Here is a 21,852-nt window from a genome sequence, read left to right as displayed (position 1 = left end):
ACATTATACAGTAACACCAGGGGATGTGTCTGGGTGATGACTGGAGAGGCGACTGCTGGGAATGGGACATTATACAGTAACACCAGGGGATGTGTCTGGGTGATAACTGGAGGGATGACTGCTGGGAATGGGACATTATACAGTAACACCAGGGGATGTGTCTGGGTGATGACTGGAGAGGTGACTGCTGGGAATGGGACATTATACAGTAACACCAGGGGATGTGTCTGGGTGATAACTGGAGGGATGACTGCTGGGAATGGGACATTATACAGTAACACCAGGGGATGTGTCTGGGTGATGACTGGAGAGGTGACTGCTGGGAATGGGACATTATACAGTAACACCAGGGGATGTGTCTGGGTGATGACTGTATCACTGTGTGTGTCAGGTTCCTATAAGGTGTCAGGATGTCACTGTCTTATGTCTCCATGCAGGAGGGGGAGTATATAGAGGAACACAGGGCTTTGTGCAAGGACGTAATGATGGAGAATCACCGGCCCCTCACATCACTGGGTAAGATGAGACTATAACTTATTGTACAGGAGAGAGCAGGTATGGGGACCTCTATATACACACATCACCTGATAATCACATATATCAGTGTTCTCCCCAGGCACCACCCGGCACTTTGAGATCCTGCAAGTGGGGACAGTATCTGGGAGCTATATAAAAAGGACCAGATCCTACAGACTTTGCAGATTTTTCATAATCAGATGACTGAGGGGCCTATTCATCATCACTTAATTTTCACAAAAGAAAGTGAAAGTGCACATTTTCACCTGCAATTGTAAAAATTAACTTATCGTGCCATTCATCAAGTAGGTAAAGCAGGAGATATCACAGCTATCTCCTACTTACCTTCCTTTTGTGGAACGGCCTGCTGTCCCCACACACTAGTATGGGGACAGAATTCATCAAGCTCCGGAAATATAATATTTTTAGAGCTTGACTGTGGGAGCATTCGCCATCTTCAGATGGCGAATGCTCCTGCTATGGCATTGCAACCCGCTCCTTCCCTATGGTAAGGAGGTCCAGGTTGCGATGAAGGATGTTTTCAGATCCCTTCGCCCCTGTCTGGCTCCTTCCTTTGGATGTCGGGACTCTTATGCGCATGCGTGACCTGTAGGTTAAACATGCGCAGTCCCGTCACTGCTCCGCTAGGAGCAGTAAAAAGATTCACTGCTCCGAAAAGGAGCAATGAAGCGGCTCCCGGGGACAACTGATATCGCATCAGCTGTCATTGCGCCGGAGCAATGATGAGTTGCTCCGGTAGCCGCGGTGAGTCAGAATGTTAATTGTAGGGGTCCATTCAGACCCTGATAATTAACATCATGAATAGGCCCCTGGACCTCTAATAATAAGAAAATTACTATATGAATTGTTATTTCAAGTTTAATTGTAAGGTCAGGGTTTAAAACATTTTATTATTGCGAAGGCCCTCACCCGGCTACTTCATGATGCCACCCGGCTGGAAAAAATTTCTGGGGAGAACACTGTTTATACAATGTACTCAGTCACTGTGTGTCTCCTACAGATGGGCCCAGTAACAGTAATACCCCAGAGAGATGTCCCCGTCCTCTGTATTCCCAGCACTGTACAGAGGAGAATCACATATATACAATGTACTCAGTCACTGTGTATCTCCTACAGATGGAGCCAGTAACAGTAATACCCCAGAGAGATGTCCCCGTCCTCTGTATTCCCAGCACTGTACAGAGGAGAATCACATATATACATGTACTCAGTCACTGTGTGTCTCCTACAGATGGGCCCAGTAACAGTAATACCCCAGAGAGATGTCCCCGTCCTCTGTATTCCCAGCACTGTACAGAGGAGAATCACATATATACACTGTACTCAGTCACTGTGTGTCTCCTACGGATGGTCCCAGTGACAGTAATACCCCAGAGAGATATCCCCGTCCTCTGTATTCCCAGCACTGTACAGAGGAGAATCACATATATATAATGTACTCAGTCACTGTGTGTCTCCTACAGATGGGCCCAGTAACAGTAATACCCTAGAGATATGTCCCCATCCTCTGTATTCCCAGCACTGTACAGAGGAGAATCACATATATACAATGTACTCAGTCACTGTGTGTCTCCTACAGATGGGCCCAGTAACAGTAATACCCTAGAGATATGTCCCCGTCCTCTTTATTCCCAGGATTTTACAGAGGACTATCACAGGATCCCACAGGAGCATCAGGTACCAAAGGGACTGTCACTATATGATGTGTAGAGATGCTGTGTGTGTCTAATACACTAATATTCTACTGTTTATTCTCAATTATTGAAACCAAACATTATTTAAAAAAACTATTTCTGTTTAGGGTGCAGCTCATACTAATAAGGCAGAAGATATAGAGGGAGAAGAAGAGACGTATGTGACTGATATAAAGGCAGAAGATATAGAGGGAGAAGCAGAGACTTATGTGACTGATATGAAGGCAGAAGATATAGAGGGAGAAGAAGAGACGTATGTGACTAATATGAAGGCAGAAGATACAGAGGGAGAAGAAGAGACGTATGTGGCTGATATAAAGGCAGAAGATACAGAGGGAGAAGAAGAGACGTATGTGACTGATATAAAGGCAGAAGATACAGAGGGAGAAGAAGAGACGTATGTGACTGATATAAAGGCAGAAGATACAGAGGGAGAAGAAGAGACTTATGTGACTGATATGAAGGCAGAAGATATAGAGGGAGAAGAAGAGACATATGTGACTGATATGAAGGCAGAAGATACAGAGGGAGAAGAAGAGACATATGAGAGGAGTGATCAGCAGTGTAAGGAGGAGGAAATCCATACAGATAGCACAGGTGAGTAATACACACTTACTACAGAAAACAGTCACATATTCTCCTTTCTCAGTCACTACAACAATCTCTTAGCCTACACCTTTCACTGTCAGTACAAACTAATGAGGGAAATGTATCTGCCTAGTTGGGGAGTCGGGAGCCATCAGCCTCTATTATACTCCTGCTCTCCCCCCTCACATCATGTCACTGTGTGCTACCAGCCCAGAGATCTGACCAGTCTCCTCCGGGATATGTTTAAGATGCCGGCGGTCGCAATCCCGACTGCCGGCATCTAGAATCCTTAATCCCGGCTAGGGTTAAATGACAGGCGTCTATAATCCAGACGCCTGTCATTTTCCCGACACTGGCGCCCGGCATCCCGATCGAAGGGATGCCGGGCGCTGCAAGCGGACAGCCGCAGGGGTGGGGGAGGGTTACGTTTAGGCCACCTGGGGGGAACTTAGAGTTAGGCACCCCCCCGGGAGGGTTAGGGTTAGGCTAGGGGGAGGGAGTGTTAGGGCTAGGCACCCCCACTGGGTCTTAGGGTTAGGCACCCCCCCCGGGATTTAGGTTTAGATAGCGGGGAAGGGGGGGTTAGGGTTAGGCACTTAGAGGGGGGAGGTTAGGGTTAGGCACCCCTAAGGAGGGTTAGGGGGTTAGAATAGAATAGTTTATACTTACCTTTAGACGATCGGGATTTCCAGCGCTGTCGGTCTTCCGCTGCCGGGTTATGCTGTTTTGTCGGGCTGCCGTAGCCGGGATTCGAACTGCCGGTCATGCGGCAGCCGGCATTCCATACCGAATGCGTCTCCTCCCCACACTCTCTGGTGTATCTCACACACTGAGATGGAGATCACAGCAGGGTGCAGCTAGTATGACCTGTGTGTGATATAATGTATAGACCATGCCTGCACTCTGTTACACATACTGAGATGGAGATATGGAGAGTATGAGGACACAGCAGGATACAGCTAGTATGTCCTGTGTGTGATATAATGTATAGAGCACTCTGCACTCTATTAGTAGTGACTGTTTTAGCTCAGTGTAACATCCATTACAGTGTAGATCAGTGGTCGAAGTGGGAATTTGTAGTGGGGGTATGGAAAAAGTAAGGTTGTAAATATGCGGGCTCAGGCTGTGTATTTACACACACATTGCCGCCAGCGCGGCGGCAATGTGTGTGTTAATCAGCAGCCGAAGAGAGTCAGACAGACTCTCATTGACTTCTGCAGCGCCCACTGCAAGAGCCGGGCTGGAGCTAACTCATGAGCTGGCCTTCCAGCTCCTGCAGTGGGTAATGGGAGAGACGTCATGACGTAGCTCCCATAATGCAGAGCGCGCCAGCCCGGGAGGACTGATGCGTGGATGAATGCGGGAGCCGGAGCGGGGATTCAGGTAATTTTTTATTTTATTTATTTTTATTATTTTTTTGTCAGCACTACTGGGGGGCACTACTGTGGGGGGGGGACTACTACTGGGGGCACTACTGGTGGGGGGGACTACTACTGGGGGCACTACTGGGGGGGGAACTACTACTGGGGGCACTACAACTGGGGGCACTGCATCGGGAAGGGAGACCTCTATTGGGGACTACTACTGGGGGGGCTTACTACTGGGGGCACAAGGGCCACTGCACTTGGAGGGACCACTACTGGGGGCACTAAATAGGGAGGACCACTACAGGGGCACTGTATAAGGGGCACTGCATAGGGGGGATCAATACTGGGGGCCTGCATACGGGGGATCACTACTGGGGGCACTATATAAAGGGCACTGCATAGGGGGTACCACTACTGGGGACACTGCATGGGTGGGACTACTACTGGGGTCACTATATAAGGGGCACTGCATAGGGGGTACCACTACTGGGGACACTGCATGGGTGGGACTACTACTGGGGTCACTATATAAGTGGCACTGCATAGGGGGGACCACACATTAAGGTGCAGAGTGATGAGAAAGGGGTGTGTCATGTTGGCACGTCCATTTTAAAGTGACCATGCCCTCATGACCATACCCATTTTTCGGCGCATAGGGGGGGCTTGCCCTGAGCTCCAAATACCCTAGTTACGCCTCTGTACACACAGTAGTGCCCATTACACATTATGCACTTTGAATTCCCCCCATAGAATTCACATGAAAAAAACACACATTGTCACCAATAACAAAATACAAACAAACACATTCCCCACAGTAATAAATACACACACACAGGCCCCCACAGTAATAAATACACACACACAGGCCCCCACAGTAATAAAATACACACACACATAGGCCCCCGCAATAATACACACACACACAGGCCCCCACAGTAATAAATACACACACAGGCCCCCACAGTAATAAATACACACACACAGGCCCCCACAGTAATAAATACACACATATAGGCCCCCACAGTAATAAATACACACACACAGGCCCCCACAGTAATAAATACACACACACAGGCCCCCACAGTAATAAAATACACACACACATAGGCCCCCGCAATAATACACACACACACAGGCCCCCACAGTAATAAATACACACACAGGCCCCCACAGTAATAAATACACACACACATAGGCCCCCACAGTAATAAATACACACACACATAGGCCCCCACAGTAATAAATACACATACACATAGGCCCCCGCAATAATACACACACACAGGCCCCCACAGTAATAAATACACACATATAGGCCCCCACAGTAATAAATACACACACACAGGCCCCCACAGTAATAAATACACACACACAGGCCCCCACAGTAATAAATACACACACACAGGCCCCCATAGTAATAAATACACACACACAGGCCCCCACAGTAATAACCACACACACACACACACACACAGGCCCCCACAGTAATAAATACACAGACATAGGCCCCACAGGAAAAACATACACCATAGAAGGTATTACTCACCAATCAGTCAACAGAGCTGCGGAGACATGGTACAGGTAGGCAGGTTGTCTCCTAGGATGGTGTCTGTCCAGAGGCAGTGTGTAGTCACAGAAGGAGTGGAGATGAGAAGAGGAGCAGGGAGTGGAGTTCCGACCTTCAACCCGCAACCCCAAAGGAGCATGAAGCAGCAGCAGTCAATTGAGGAGCAGGGGAGGTTAGGCACAGAGGGAAAGGAGATGTGGTTGTGAGCAGGGACCGGAGTTCCATCAAGCAGCAACCCACACGCTGTGGGAGCCAGGAGCAACAGCTGTCAAATAAGGAGAAGGGGAGGGGAGCGGAGAACAGGGACCGCATTTCCGACCATTGTAATCTGCAACCGCGTGGGAGACAGGAGCAGCAGTAGCAATTAATTGAGAAGGATGGGTGGGGAGGCACTGAGGGAGTGGAGATGATGTGGGGAGCGGGGAGCAGGGACCACAGTGTCCATCGGTAATCTGCAACACCGCGGGAGACAAGGGCAGCAGTCAATTGAGGAGGAGTGGAGGCACAGAGGGAGTGTATCTGTGTCTATGAAGAGGGGAGCGCCGGAGATCCATCCAGTAGCAACAGCAGACAAGGGCCATCCAGCCTCCCAGCCCTGTGAGCAGCAGAACTTCCGGCGAGAAGCAGCATTATACAGGCAAGTGGCAATCCGGGCTCTGGAGTGTGTGGCTGTATGAGTCACACGTGCAGCCACTCCCCCGCTGTGCAGAAGGCCAGAAGCTCACTGTAGTGTACAGACACAGCAACTTCTGGGTCAGTGCAAATCGAAGTGCCGGTATGTCATACCGCCGCATACCGGCACACTTCGACCACTGGTGTAGATTATAGATAAGGTGTCTGAATTCAGTGCAGGAAATCCCAGGTTTAAGCCCTGATGTTGCACCCATAGTACATAACATATCATAAGAGAGAGAATCTGGGGGAAATGTATGAAGCCTTAGAGAGAGATACAGAGGAGAAATTGCCCACAGCAGCCAATCAGCTTCTAGCTATCATTATCAAGTACAGTCAGTGAAATGACAGAAGCTGATTGGTTGCTAAGGGCAACTTCTCCACAAACCTTCTGAAAGGTTTGGTACATCTCCCCCTTTGTAATTTTTAGTGATTACTCCCCGGCCAGTGTTACTGCTGCACCCTAATCCTCCTCATGAGAAACATCGCCAAATACATGATGAAGTCATTGGCCGCCATTCAGTATAGCGCGATGTTTCTGAGGGTGGAAGAGGAACTCTGATGAAAGTTCCGACCGCGCGGCTGTTTGACGGCTTAGCCCGGCACTATCAGCCTCACAGCCAGCACTTTAGTCGGAGAATGCCGGTTCTCATGACTAAATACCCAGGTTACGTCGTGAGAGCTGGCATTCTCTGACTTAACACTGCGCTGAATTTAATTGCTCCGGGAGCTCCCACAATCGCGACCACTGACTGTAGGAGATGTTGGGGTACAGCCGGGCACGTCTTATTATAGTTACACAGTATGGAGATGTAAGGGTACAGCCGGGCACGTCTTATTATAGTTACACAGTATGAGATGTTGGGGTACAGCCGGGCACGTCTTATTATAGTTACACAATATGGAGATGTTGGGGCACAGCCGGGCACGTCTTATTATAGTTACACAGTATGCAGATGTTGGGGTACAGCCGGGCATGTCTTATTATAGTTACACAGTATGCAGATGTTGGGTACAGCCGGGCACGTCTTATTATAGTTACACAGTATGGAGATGTTGGGGTACAGCCAGGCACGTCTTATTATAGTTACACAGTATGGAGATGTTGGGGTACAGCCGGGCACGTCTTATTATAGTTACACAGTATGGAGATGTTGGGGTACAGCCGGGCACGTCTTATTATAGTTACACAGTATGAGATGTTGGGGTACAGCCGGGCACGTCTTATTATAGTTACACAGTATGGGGATGTTGGGGTACATCCGGGCACGTCTTATTATAGTTACACAGTATGGAGATGTTGGGGTAAAGCCGGGCACGTCTTATAGTTACACAGTATGAGATGTTGGGGTACAGCCGGGCACGTCTTATAGTTACACATTATGGAGATGTAGGGGTACAGCCGGGCACGTCTTATTATAGTTACACAGTATGGGGATGTTGGGGTACATCCGGGCACGTCTTATTATAGTTACACAGTATGGAGATGTTGGGGTAAAGCCGGGCACGTCTTATAGTTACGCAGTATGAGATATTGGGGTACAGCCGGGCACGTCTTATTATAGTTACACAGTATGGAGATGTTGGGGTACAGCCGGGCACATCTTATTATAGTTACACAGTATGAGATGTTGGGGTACAGCCGGGCACATCTTATAGTTACACAGTATGGAGATGTTGGGGTAAAGCCGGGCATGTCTTATTATAGTTACACAGTATGGAGATGTTGGGGTACATCCGGGCACGTCTTACTATAGTTACACAGTATGGAGATGTTGGGGTACAGCCGGGCACGTCTTATTATAGTTACACAGTATGAGATGTTGGGGTACAGCCGGGCACGTCTTATAGTTACACAGTATGGAGATGTTGGGGTACAGCCAGGCACATCTTATTATAGTTACACAGTATGGAGATGTTGGGGTACAGCCAGGCACGTCTTTACAGTTACACAGTATGGGGATGTTGGGGTACAGCCGGGCACGTCTTATTATAGTTACACAGTATGAGATGTTGGGGTACAGCCGGGCACGTCTTATTATAGTTACACAGTATGGAGATGTTGGGGTACAGCCGGTCACGTCTTATTATAGTTACACAGTATGGAGATGTTGGGGCACAACCGGGCACGTCTTATTATAGTTACACAGTATGGAGATGTTGGGGTACAGCCGTGCACGTCTTATTATAGTTACACAGTATGGAGATGTTAGGGTACAGCCGGGCACGTCTTATTATAGTTACACAGTTTGGAGATGTTGGGGTACAGCCGGGCACGTCTTATTATAGTTACACAATATGGAGATGTTGGGGTACAGCCGGGCACGTCTTTTTACAGTTACACAGTATGGAGATGTTGGGGTACAGCCGGGCACGTCTTTACAGTTACACAGTATGGAGATGTTGGGGGTACAGCCGGGCACGTCTTATTACAGTTACACAGTATGGAGATGTTGGGGTACAGCCGGGCATGTCTTATTATAGTTACACAGTATGGAGATGTTGGGGTACAGCCGGGCACGTCTTATTATAGTTACTCAGTATGGAGTTGTTGGGGTACAGCCGGGCACGTCTTATTATAGTTACACAGTTTGGAGATGCTGGGGTACAGCCAGGCACGTCTTATTATAGTTACACAATATGGTGATGCTGGGGTACAGCCGGGCACGTCTTATTATAGTTACACTGTATGAGATGTTGGGGTACAGCCGGGCACGTCTTATTACAGTTACACAGTATGGAGATGTTGGGGTACAGCCGGGCACGTCTTTACAGTTACACAGTATGGAGATGTTGGGGTACAGCCGGGCACGTCTTATTACAGTTACACAGTATGGAGATGTTGGGGTTCAGCCGGGCACATCTTATTATAGTTACACAGTATGAGATGTTGGGGTACAGCCGGGCACGTCTTATTATAGTTACACAATATGGAGATGTTGGGGTACAGCCGGGCACGTCTTTTTACAGTTACACAGTATGGAGATGTTGGGGTACAGCCGGGCACGTCTTTACAGTTACACAGTATGGAGATGTTGGGGGTACAGCCGGGCACGTCTTATTACAGTTACACAGTATGGAGATGTTGGGGTACAGCCGGGCATGTCTTATTATAGTTACACAGTATGGAGATGTTGGGGTACAGCCGGGCACGTCTTATTATAGTTACTCAGTATGGAGTTGTTGGGGTACAGCCGGGCACGTCTTATTATAGTTACACAGTTTGGAGATGTTGGGGTACAGCCGGGCATGTCTTATTATAGTTACACAATATGGTGATGCTGGGGTACAGCCGGGCACATCTTATTACAGTTACACTGTATGAGATGTTGGGGTACAGCCGGGCACGTCTTTACAGTTACACAGTATGGAGATGTTGGGGTACAGCCGGGCACATCTTATTATAGTTACACAGTATGAGATGTTGGGGTACAGCCGGGCACGTCTTATAGTTACACAGTATGGAGATGTTGGGGTACAGCCGGGCACGACTTATTATACTTACACAGTATGGAGATGTTGGGGTACAGCCGGTCACGTCTTATTATAGTTACACAGTATGAGATGTTGGGGTACAGCTGGGTACATCTTATAGTTACATAGTATGGAGATGTTGGGGTACAGCCGGGCACGTCTTATAGTTACACAGTATGGAGATGTTGGGGTACAGCCGGGCACGTCTTATTATAGTTACACAGTATGGAGATGTTGGGGTACAGCCGGGCACGTCTTATTATAGTTACACAGTATGGAGATGTTGGGGTACAGCCGGGCACGTCTTATTATAGTTACACAGTATGGAGATGTTGGGGTACAGCCGGGCACGTCTTATTATAGTTACACAGTATGGAGATGTTGGGGTACAGCCGGGCACGTCTTATTATAGTTACACAGTATGGAGATGTTGGGGTACAGCCGGGCACGTCTTATTATAGTTACACAGTATGGAGATGTTGGGGTACAGCCGGGCACAACTTATAATAGTTTCACAGTATAGTATAGTTATGCAGGAGCACTAATTCCCATATAATTATTCTTTCTTCTTCAGGGTCCATAGGCTCCACAGGGAGACCTTGGGGGTATACCTGGATCTGGATCCCGGGCACCATACAGTTAAAAGCTTTTCTCCCAGGATGCACTGAACCATCGACCTCTATACCCCGCGACCGAGCCAGAGGCGCCTCAGTTCTAGTTGTGCCCGGCCATAGTCGGGTCACTGTTTGCGCAGGGGGGCTGATTAGCAGCCACAAAGCTATTTTATTTTTATGAGTTTATAGTTTTTTTTCTTTTCATTCTTCAGAGCGGCAGCGTCGGACTGTCCATAGGCCATCTGCGCTTCCGCTCCTTCACCCCGCCGACGCCAGTACAGATCTGTCTGGAGAAGCGTGCGGACCAGTCCCCCTGTATATCTTTCCCCTGGGGTCAGTGTATACAGCAGACACTGAATCTGGGCAGCTGATTGTAGTGCCAAGTTGCAGTAGGTATTTTCTATCTGCATTGTATGTCACTTATGCCAGTGCTGGCTTTTTTTTTTTCTCAATTCTGTCAGTCTGTATCTATCCCTTTCCTTTTCCTACAGCCCTGACCGGTGTGTGAGGGGAGGTTTTATGGATTATATATCTCTATATGTCAATTATTTGTGAGTCTGTCACATGTGTGCTGCACGGTGCCGTATTGTTGGACCAGTGTTTTGCATCACTTGTGGGTACTCAGTTTTGCGCTTCCTGATTTCCCGTATATATATATTATAAGGGCACAGTCGGCCTTTTGGGGTTCAGGTAATTGAGAAAGTTACAGTTTTAAAACTATTACCTCAGGAACCCGCCATTATACAGATAGAAAGTTTCAATTTGTTGCGCAGCCTCAGTAGGAGCCTCCAGCAGGTGTACTCACTGTGGCTTCACTCGGGTGCACCAAGATGGCTGTCATCTGCGGGCGGTAGCGGCGATGAGCTCAGGGGAATTAGACTGGTGTTAGCTGCGGCCGGGACCTGGGAGGTTGTGGGCGTTAGCTCCTGGCGGGACCTGGGGACGGTAGCGGGCATTAGTGGCAGTGGTGTAGGCGTTAGGCCCCGGGGGAGGTAGCAGCACACAGATGCTCGGATCTGAAAGATCTGCAATACCTGCATCTGTGTTTAAATAAACAAACACAGAAACAAAATACGGGATCAGTAAAGGTGCGTACACACTGTGCGATCAGGAACGACAGTACGAGTACGACATTGTAATCATGTAACGATCAGTCGTTCAGTGCAGGCACACTCCATCATTCCTGAACATGGCCAATCTGTCGTTATCGGCAGATTGGCCTGCAATGTCGGAAACGATCAGCGGGCGCGTGCATCGCTGGTCATTTCCTACATTTTAGTGCACGATTACTGAGCGATTGCACAATTACGATGTTGTAATCGTGCAATCGCTCAGTAATATCGCCCAGTGTGTACGCCCCTTAAGATTCGTCTGTGCATCTGTGTTTAATTTAAAAAAAAAACTTGTTTAAAAATAAAAAAATGGCGTGGCCTTCCACCCAAAAACAACAACCAGCTCCGGGCTAGGTTTTGCTAAATACAGGGGACAAAAAACGTGGGGCTCACCCATATCAGGCTTTTCATAACCAGTCCTGGTTGCCAAAATACTGGGGACAAATGACCTAGGGGTCCCCCGTATTCAGCACAACCAGCACTGGGCTCTGAGCCGTCCCTGGTTCTGGAAATACAGGGCAAAAAAGTGTAGGGTCCCCCTGGATTTACCAGAAACAGCACCGGACCGTTTCTAGTGGGGGGGGGGGTGATGCCACAGCCAGGGAAGCCCTTTCACCGAGCCCCCCCCCAGTCAAAGCATCAGCCCAGGCCGGGGATCCCTGGAGAGCTGGGGACCCCCCTAATAAAGGGGTCCCCCTCTCCAGGGCATCCCAGGCTGATAGCCCGGGACTATCCACGGCACCCCTGGCCGGTGGGTGCCGGGTTGATTATGTAAAGTGTGGTGCAATTAAAGTTAAAATATTATCTTTCGCTGCAGAACTACAGTTCCCAGCAAGCCTCCCCTGCATGCTGGTACTTGGAGAACCATAGCAAAATCAATATTAAAAGACCACAGAACACACACACCGTAGAAAAGTAAAATTTTATTACAACTAACATGCACACACACGTACTCACTATCTCACATACTCACCTATGTATCCCTGTAGCCAATCTGTCCCCAGTAGATAATCCTATGGAGTACCTGTAATAAAAAATCCATACTCTCCTCCTCCTATACGTGGATCTGTCTTCTTCGTTCCAAAGTAGGCAATCCAGGGTCTTGGCAAATAAAAAACACAACAACACGAACATTAGTAGTGTCCTCTAAGGACACTACACATTCAATTTTTAACATAAATGCATAGGGCCATATTCAGAGGCAGAAAGTCCGTGGTCAGACTTTTCACCATCATCGCCGTTTTTCAATGGGATAAAGTATCGGGCGCGTGCCCACTTATCCCCGTAATCAATTAGGAATCGGCGAAAACGGGATAAAAAAAGGTAAGTATCAAAAAATCCTGTCACTTTTGGGGAAATCTTCCTGTCAACAACCAAAGATGGTCTGACATGGGGGATCACTATGGGTACCCCCGATTTGGCATGCTGAAGGTAATGGGGGGTTTTAACCAGCTGCGGCAGGTGCATTAATGCGTCTTTGAAGAAGTGGTGAAGAATAGCATTTAGTTTTCTTTTTTTGTAAAAATAACTACTCCCATCAAATTTGGGGTACATGAAAATGGGTGCAAGCATATTTTTAAGTCCCTAAAATGATTTTTAAAAATTATTCAAAAATCCACCTGCCGCAACCACCCGCATTCTAGAAAACACCTGCAGCATACTTGGGGACCCCCCTGAGTCAATTTTGCTAGTTTTTAACCCCTTTTTTTGGGCTGTCCTATGCTTGTTTTTTTAAAAAAAAAATTCCACAGATTACTTTAAGGGGAGATTCCAAAGGCTGCAGGGTACTTTTTTTAATTCTACACCCCAATTCTGCAATTTTTTTCGCCACCTATGCAGTGGTGAAAACTTATCCCCTTTTTTGTTTACAAAGACTTTTCGCACGTGCGAAAAGTCTTTAAAATTGAATATGGGGATAAGTGAAAATGACATCGGCGATGAATTATCGCTGATAACGGACTTTTCGTTCCAAATTGAATGGCCCATAGATGGATCTCACAGATGCGCCCGTGCATTTGTGACTTATTGATTTTATTTTCTCAGGCGCATGCCCAGTACCGGTGAGCACTCTGTCGCCCGCTGCTGCCCCTCCGCACCCATGCTGCTGTTGCTACCCCGCACACATACAGTCCACCCCTGCAGCCGACTCTCGTCTCCTGTGTTCCGGCCCCTCTTCCACCTGCGCTAGTGTATCATTTTGTTGCCCTTCTTCCCTACAGGTGACCCGGTTTGCTCCTAAAAACCCTGATTGTTAATACATTTTAAAAAAGCAATGAAATTCCATAGCCAAAAAACCTTAAGGTTTCACATGTCCCATTAGGGCTTCTTAGACATGATCTCAAATTTCACAAAACCTACTGAATTTCTGCCACTCAAACTCTAAAAAGCAATGAAATTACGATCATTAAGGCTGACGCCTTACTTTACATGTTCCTTGCATAATACAGATATGGAATGCCATGACACAATGTGGTTAACTGCAGATTCAGCACTCTCACAGAATGAGATTGCTGTCACCCACAAAATGGTGGAGCTGCTAATTCACAGAATTGTATCCTCATTGGAATACACCAAACAGCCATCCTTCTCTCTTTGGGTATCCCGCAAATATTGCAGTCTACTCCTGGGCCTCAAACTGTTGTTCCCTTTCGGGGGTTACCACTCTATATGCAATCCCCTCTGGTACCACAACAATGTCATTTCCTTCCAGGGTCTTACGCAAGCTGTGCAACCACCCTGGGTGGATGTTTTCTCTAGTTCAGTTCAGAGTTTGGCAGTTTCGTCTATGGCCTGTCAGACCATGTTGCGGAATGAAAGACCTCAGAAGGCATCTAAAGGCGTCCTGTATTGTCATCCCAGTCTACGCAACTCTCGGACTTGTCATCAGATGATGGGGAAATGGCTGGGGTGTCTGATTCGGATTCCCCTGCATTGTAGGTGGAGCCCAAATCCGCTATTAATGTTCCAGCATTGGTAAGGGTGGTCCGATCCATACTAGATATAGAGGATGACGTTCCTGCCCCTAAATCCAAATACCCTGAGTTTAAACAGGCTACGGTGACTTCAGCAGTTTTCCCTCTTTATGACCAGCTGGCAAACCACATGGCCTGGCAATCGCCTGGTAAGAGGTATCAACCGCAAAAGTATTTGGCCTCATGTTATCTGTTCTCTGACGGTCATTGCAAGAAGTGGGAATCGCCACCTGCGGTGGATTCTCATGTTACTCACCTGATTAAGGGAACTACTCTGCCTGTGCCTTCCATTTCTTCTCTGAAGGATTCTACAGACAGGAAGGTGGAGCCATGCCTGAAATCTATTTACTCTCTCTCTGGAGCTGTGGCCCTTCCGTCCATGGCTATCTCTTGGGTGGCTAAGGCCATTGAGAACTGGGCAAATGTTCTGGAGTACACCTTCGCCAAGGAGGCCTCTGAGACTCAAAGGTCTCTAGTGGGCCACATGATGGATGCAGCCGACTATATTGGTAAGGCTGCTTTGGATACCAGCTTACTGACCTCCAGAGTCTCGGCCGCAGCCGTTTCTGCTCGCTGCTCTTTGTGGTTACACTCCTGGACGGCGGATGCTGATTCCAAAGAGGGCCTGGAAGCCTTGCCCTTCAATGGGGAGATATTGTTTGGCCCAGACCTGGACAAAATTGTGGACACTCTGGCAAAATCTAACTCAGCTTTTCTGCCATTTGCATCAAAGGCATTTTGCTATTTGCTCCTTCAAAGGCTAGAACCTCTTCCTTTCGGTCCTTTCGTTCTCAAGGAAAGCCCAAAGGACAGTCTTTCCCTAGACAATCAGCGGCCAAGTCGACCTCTAAGCCTTAAGCTACATACACACACAATGATTTTGTTACCAACGATTTTATGAATGATTTTCTGTCAGATTATCTGTCAGATTTTTTAAAGTGTAATGAACGTTTTTTTCCCTTAATGAAAATCGTTGAGTTGACAAGTCTGCCTGAACTACAAACGTGAACGCACATGAACGATAATCGTTCATCGTTTGACTCAGAAAGTGAACGATTTTTTCAAACGATATCGTTTAACGATAATCGTTCATCGTTTGACTCAGAAAGTGAACGATTTTTTCAAACGATATCGTTTAACGATAATCGTTCAAAAAATCATTGTGTGTGTACGCAGCTTTAGAAACAGGCCTGGGGTGCCAGAAGCCCTACTACCTACAGAGGATAAACCCTCAGCCTGATGGAACGGGCCTCCCTCTGGGGGATCCCAGGGTGGGAGGCCGACTTCTTCAGTTTGCCCAGTACTGGTGTCACCCAACCAAGGATGCATGGATAAAAGAAGTGGTCTCTCATTTTCATCAAAGACCTCCCCACCAGTTTTTCTGCAGGAGCCCTCCTATAGACAAGACCAAGGCCTTACAGATTCAGGAAGCCATAAAGTCCTTGCTGAAAGCAGGGGTTATTGTTACAGTTCCACTATCTCAGCGCGGGACTGGTTACTACTGTACTCTGTTTCTGGTTCAAAAGCCGAATGGGCCGGCCTATTCTCAACCTCAAATCTCTGAACAAGTTCCTCCGGGTGCCCAGGTTCAGGATGTAAACTTTACGATCCATCATACTGGCTATGGAACCTGGGGATTACATGGTATCACTGGACATTCAGGATGCATACCTACATGTCCCCATAATGCCTTCCCACCAGCATTATCTGTGGTTTACTATACTGCAACAACACTTCCTGTTTCGGACGCTGCCCTTTGGCCTTTCCACGGCTCCAAGGGTATTTACCAAAATTATGGCGGTCATGGCAGCCCACCTACGGAGTCAGGGTATACAACTCCTGCCGTACCTAGACGACCACCTGTAGTTGGCGTGCTCTCCAGAGGTACTTCAGCAATAGTTGCACCTGATGATCGCTTGTCTACAAGCGCACGGGTGGCTGATCAGTTGGAAAAAGTCCTCATTCCCTCAGAGAATGGTTAATTTGGGAGCCTTTCTGGATCCTCATCAGAGAGGATTTTTCTATCTCCGGAAAAGATCTCTCTGCAACTGTGGGTGCGCAATTGCCTGCTCTGTCGCCGGGTGTCGGTACACTCGGCAATGCAGGTTCTAGGATCCATGATGTCCACATTCCACGTGGTGGAATATACCCAGTTTCATTCAAGGCCCCTGCAGCGACTGATACTATCCAAGTGGAACAGATTACCCCACCAAATCAGGACTCAGACGCTGGTGCGCCTGTCTCTGCCTTGGCTGCTACAGACAAATTCTCTCACCAAGGGTTGCCCCTTTTGGATCCCGGACTGGGTACTTCTCACAATGGACGCCAGTCTCCGGGGATGGGGCACGGTGAATGGCCCGCATTTGTTTCAGGGCCGTTGGACAGTGGACGAAGCTTTCCTTCCAATCAACATATTGGAACTTTGGGCTGTGTACAGGGCCCTCAGGATGACAAGACACATATTTCACGGAAAAGCCGTGCAGGTTCAGTCCGACAATGCCACCACGGTGGCTTATTTCAACCATCAAGGAGGCACTCGAAGTTGGGCAGCAATGACAGAAGTGTCACGCATCCTGACTTGGGCAGAGAGTCACTTCCTGGCCATCTCGGCAGTGTTCATTCCGGGAGTCCTCATTTGGGAAGCGGACTACCTCAGCCATCACAGCGTGCATCCAGGGGAATGATCTCTTCACAAAGAGGTGTTTCAACTCTTAGTGGACAAATGGGACCTCCCAGAGGTGGACCTCATGGCCTCCCATCACAATCACAAGTTGCCAGTGTACGGGTCCAAGACAAGAGATGCCGAAGCAAATGGATGCTCTGTCAGTGAAGTGGACCTTCCAGTTTGCGTACCTGTTTCCTCCAGTATCCCTGGTTCCTCGGGTTCTTTGGAATTTCAAGCAAGACGGAGGCATGGTCCTGCTAGTGGCTCCAGCTTTGCCCAGACGTAATTGGTAATCAGATCTTCGGAGTCTCTCCATCGACACTCCGTTCCTGCTGCCTCAACATCAGGACCTGTTGTCTCGTGGTCTTTGTCTTTACCCAGACCTGGATTATCTGTCTTTGGCGGTGTGGCTCTTGAGACATCCATCTTAAGCTCCGAGGGATTCTTTAGCTTGGTCATCGGCATGATGCTTCGAGCACTTAAGCCAGGATCTACCAGAGTGTGGCATACATATTCTTAGTGGTGTCGCACAAGGCATTCGACCCTCAAGTGTTTCGTATTTCCAGAATATTAGCATTCCTTTAATCTGGTTTGGACCTCCTCACTGGCCTCGTTGAAAGTGCATGTCTCTGCACTATCTGTGTGGTTCCGCTCCTGGATATCCACACCTTTTTCCAGGGTGTTCTCCAGATTCAACCTCCCTTTGTCCCTCCGGTGGCTCCTAGGGATTTGGTTGTAGTTCTTCAGGCCCTCCATTTGAACCACTAGATTCGGTGGAAATTGAGTGGTTAACAGCTAATACTCTTTTTCTTCTGGCAAATGCATCTGCCAGGAGGGTGTCAGAATTGTGGGTTCTCTCCTATTGTTCTCCCTTTCTGATATTTCACAAGGATAAGGCTGTGCTTCGCACTCGCCCTGAGTTTCTTCCTAAAGTGGTTTCTAATTTCCACATTAATCAGGAAATTATAGGACCGGCCATTCTGTCACCTGACCTCTCAGCGGGCGAGACCTCCTTGGCTGTGGTCCGTGCTCTCAAAATTTATGTGGACCGGACCAGTTCCCTTTGGAAATTGGAATCATTATTTATGCTCTTTGGATTTCACAAAAAGGGATGGCCAGCCGACAAACAAACATTGGCTAGATGGCTTCGTATAACTGTCTCCAGAGGCTTACACACAGGCAGGCCTGCCTGTTCCGGCTTCTGTTAAAGCTCATTCTACTCGGTCTGTGAGCCCCCCTCGTGGGCAGTCTCCCTGTGGAGCTTATGGATTCTGAAGAAGAAAATGAGTTATGGTAAGAACATACCTTGGTTAACTCTTTCTTCGAAGTCCATAGGGTCCACAGGGCACCCGCCACGACACACCTGGCTTCATGTGGGTTCTTATGTTGGTCACCTGTTTTCCGTCTCCTCTGTGAGTGTGATTTTTGAGTGTTCCAGTCTTCTCTCTTTTTTCCTCCTCTGGCCTTTGGCTACTTACCAACTGAGGTGCCTCGGGGGCGGGGTATAGAGGAGGATGGTCCAGTGCATCCTGGGAGCAAAGCTTTTAACTGTGTGGTGCACGGGATTCAGATCCAGCTATACCCCAAGATCTCCCTCTAGACCCTATGGACTTCGAAACCAAGCATTAATCAAGGTAAGTTCTTACCATAACACTCATTGTTCCCAACAGATGGACACAGCAACAGGAATAACTCGGGGAGACGTCTCATATCTCCAGATGGTGACGTAGATGATAACTTCTCAAAGGACTCTCCAGGAGAAAACCCCATTATCCCCAGTATGCATCCAGCATCTCACAGTACAGATATATCATCTGATCTCTCTAACCATGAAGAATGTTCCCCTGATAATCCCAGTAGTGTTACACACAGCTCAGATCACACAGGTGATAATCCATTGTCATGTTCTGAATGTGGGAATGGTTTTACCAATCAGATCAGTCTTTCTATACATCAGAAGAGAGTTCACGTAGCTGAGAGGCCTTTTCTGTGTTCTGAGTGTGGGAAATGTTTTCCGCTGAAAGGAACTCTTACTATTCATACAAAGAGTCACACAGGTGAGAGACCATATTCATGTTCTGAGTGTGGGAAATGTTTTACACTGAAAGGAGCTCTTACTAGACATACAAAGATTCACACAGGTGAGAGACCATTTACATGTTCTGAATGTGGGAAATATTTTTTGCATCAGGGAACACTTGATGTACATCAGATACGTCACACAGGTGAGAAACCATTTCCATGCACTGAGTGTGGGAAATGTTTTACAAAGAAATCAAACCTTGTTATACATCAGAGATGTCACACAGGTGAGACGCCATTTTCATGTTCTGAGTGTAGGAAATGTTTTACAGGGAAATCAAATCTTGTTAGACATCAGAGAATTCACACAGGTGAGAAACCATTTCCATGCTCTGAGTGTGGGACATGTTTTACACAGAAATCAGATCTTGTTAGACATCAGAGAATTCACACAGGTGAGAAACCATTTCCATGCTCTGAGTGTGGGAAATGTTTTACAGAGAAATCAGATCTTGTTATACATCAGAGAATTCACACAGGTGAGAAACCATTTTCATGTTCTGAGTGTGGGAAATGTTTTACACAGAAATCATATCTTGTTAGACATCAGAGAAGTCACACAGGTGAGAAACCATTTCCATGCTCAGAGTGTGGGAAATGTTTTACAGAGAAATCATATCTTGTTAGACATCAGAGAAGTCACACAGGTGAGAAACCATTTCCATGCTCAGAGTGTGGGAAATGTTTTACAAATAAATCTGCTCTTTTTAGTCATCAGAAATGTCACACAGGAGAAAAACGATGTGTATGAGCATCTAGAAATATATAGAAATTGCAGCGGTATTTGCAGTACTGTAATATTGGGAATTATCAGAACAAGCATAAATACAATGTTAGCCTAGATTGCTGTCCCTGCTTAGTGAAGGTTAAATTACATTTGCATTATCACACTATGGGCCTGATTCAGCAGTGGAAGCAAATGCAGCTGCAGTCTCTTACAGATTGCAGGTGCTAATGGCGGGGCACAGCCTCCATAACCACGCCCACTGCTGTCTTCTTACCGTACAATGTCGCCCTCCTGTGTAATCATCGGTACCAACGCCGCACATCAAGCAGTCACACAGCATTTACATCAGGTCTGACCAGCCGCAAACACTGCAGCTCTCCTGACACGCAGAGAGGTCTCATGCTGCAGCTGCCATCGCTATGGCTAATTTATACACACCCATGACATGGCAATCACACGGACAGACACGCCTATGACATGGCGATCACACGGACACACGCCCATGATATGGAGATCACACGGACACATCTGCAGGACATGGCGATCACACGGACAGCCACGCCCATGACATGGCAATCACACGGACAGACACTCCTGCAGTTTTCTGTCCACCCCCCTGTTACTTCCCCCCCAAATGCTGTCACCCTGCCACTCACTATGCGATGTATTCCTCTGTGCTTCCGTAATCACAATGTGATCGCTGTACGTGCGCAGTGTAACTTAGATGCTGGTGTGATGGCAAACATTCGCTCTATCTGTGTAACTATCATCATTGTGTCCGCTGGTGAATCAGCCCCTATACACTAATATATTACATTTTATTATATATCCACACGGATGTCACCAACATAGGGCTCCCACACATTCCTCATGTAATGGCTGTCAGTTTCCTTATTCTATCAGATCAGAGTTTCCCAAACTCCACTATTACAGGCCAAGTATTAAGGATATCCATGCTTGAGCACAGGTCACTTAATGCCTTAGTCAGTTTGAATTAACAATGTGTATTAAAACATGGATATCCTTAAAACTTGGATTGTAATGGCAGAGTTTGGGAAGCTCTGTATTAGAATATTATTGTGCTATTGGCCTATTTGTACAGTAACAAGACCACATGATGTAATATAGGGACATAACTAATCTGTCATCATGACAATGTGCTGGGGATGTAATATGGGAAGTGGGAAACTATGACATCATGTGATGACTGGGCTGTAAGTGATGGGGTGAGATGGGCGATATAATGACATCTGTAACCGCTGATTTTATCTCACTGGATCCAGTATTCTCTGGTTGGGTTTCCTGGTAAATGGATCTCTAATCTCCTTACAGCAGTCTGATGTCTGGTTCCTTCTAATTAGATTCTCTGTAACCTACTATTTACATTATTCCAAAAGATAAGGACATTACAATGATTATCACTTATGTAATTTGTACATTATTATATAATGTAATTAGTGTTGGGACACAGGAAGCTGCTGGTCCTGGTATAAACCACTAACAGTAATGTACAATAAGTGCATCAGGCTCCCGATATCCCCAGCAGAATACATATGTGAGCAGGGTACGAAGTAATTGGGGAATAATACAGGGACATTACAGGATAAGTAGGATCAGTACAGGTTGTCCCCAGTATGTCCTGTCTCACCTCCCACAGTGGTGACACCACCAGTAATGTGCAGGGTCAGGAGATGGAGATTATTTGGTAGTGAGGTAGTGAGCATAGAAAGGACAATACAAGCTTTGTTATTAACCTACAAAAATAGTTCAAAGAGTTTGGT

General features: G+C 47.3%; 1 protein-coding gene across 1 annotated transcript in view; it reads left to right on the top strand.

Annotated features, from left to right (window-relative positions):
* The window catches only part of LOC148436381 (uncharacterized), a 381,341-nt gene that overhangs the window by 297,218 nt on the left and 62,271 nt on the right, over positions 1–21,852 (top strand). Inside the window, exon 11 of the mRNA XM_088464954.1 lies at positions 19,227–20,089. Coding sequence (XP_088321080.1) covers positions 19,227–20,089 — 863 coding nt within the window. The remainder of the gene's footprint in view (positions 1–19,226; positions 20,090–21,852) is intronic.

The sequence above is a fragment of the Taudactylus pleione genome, unplaced genomic scaffold (assembly GCF_031769625.1).
Source record: "Taudactylus pleione unplaced genomic scaffold, aTauple2 ptg001781l, whole genome shotgun sequence".
In the NCBI taxonomy this organism is placed as follows: Eukaryota; Metazoa; Chordata; class Amphibia; order Anura; family Myobatrachidae; genus Taudactylus; species Taudactylus pleione.
The sequence above is the reverse complement of the archived record's forward strand: the minus strand, read 5'-3'. Positions and strand labels throughout refer to the sequence as shown.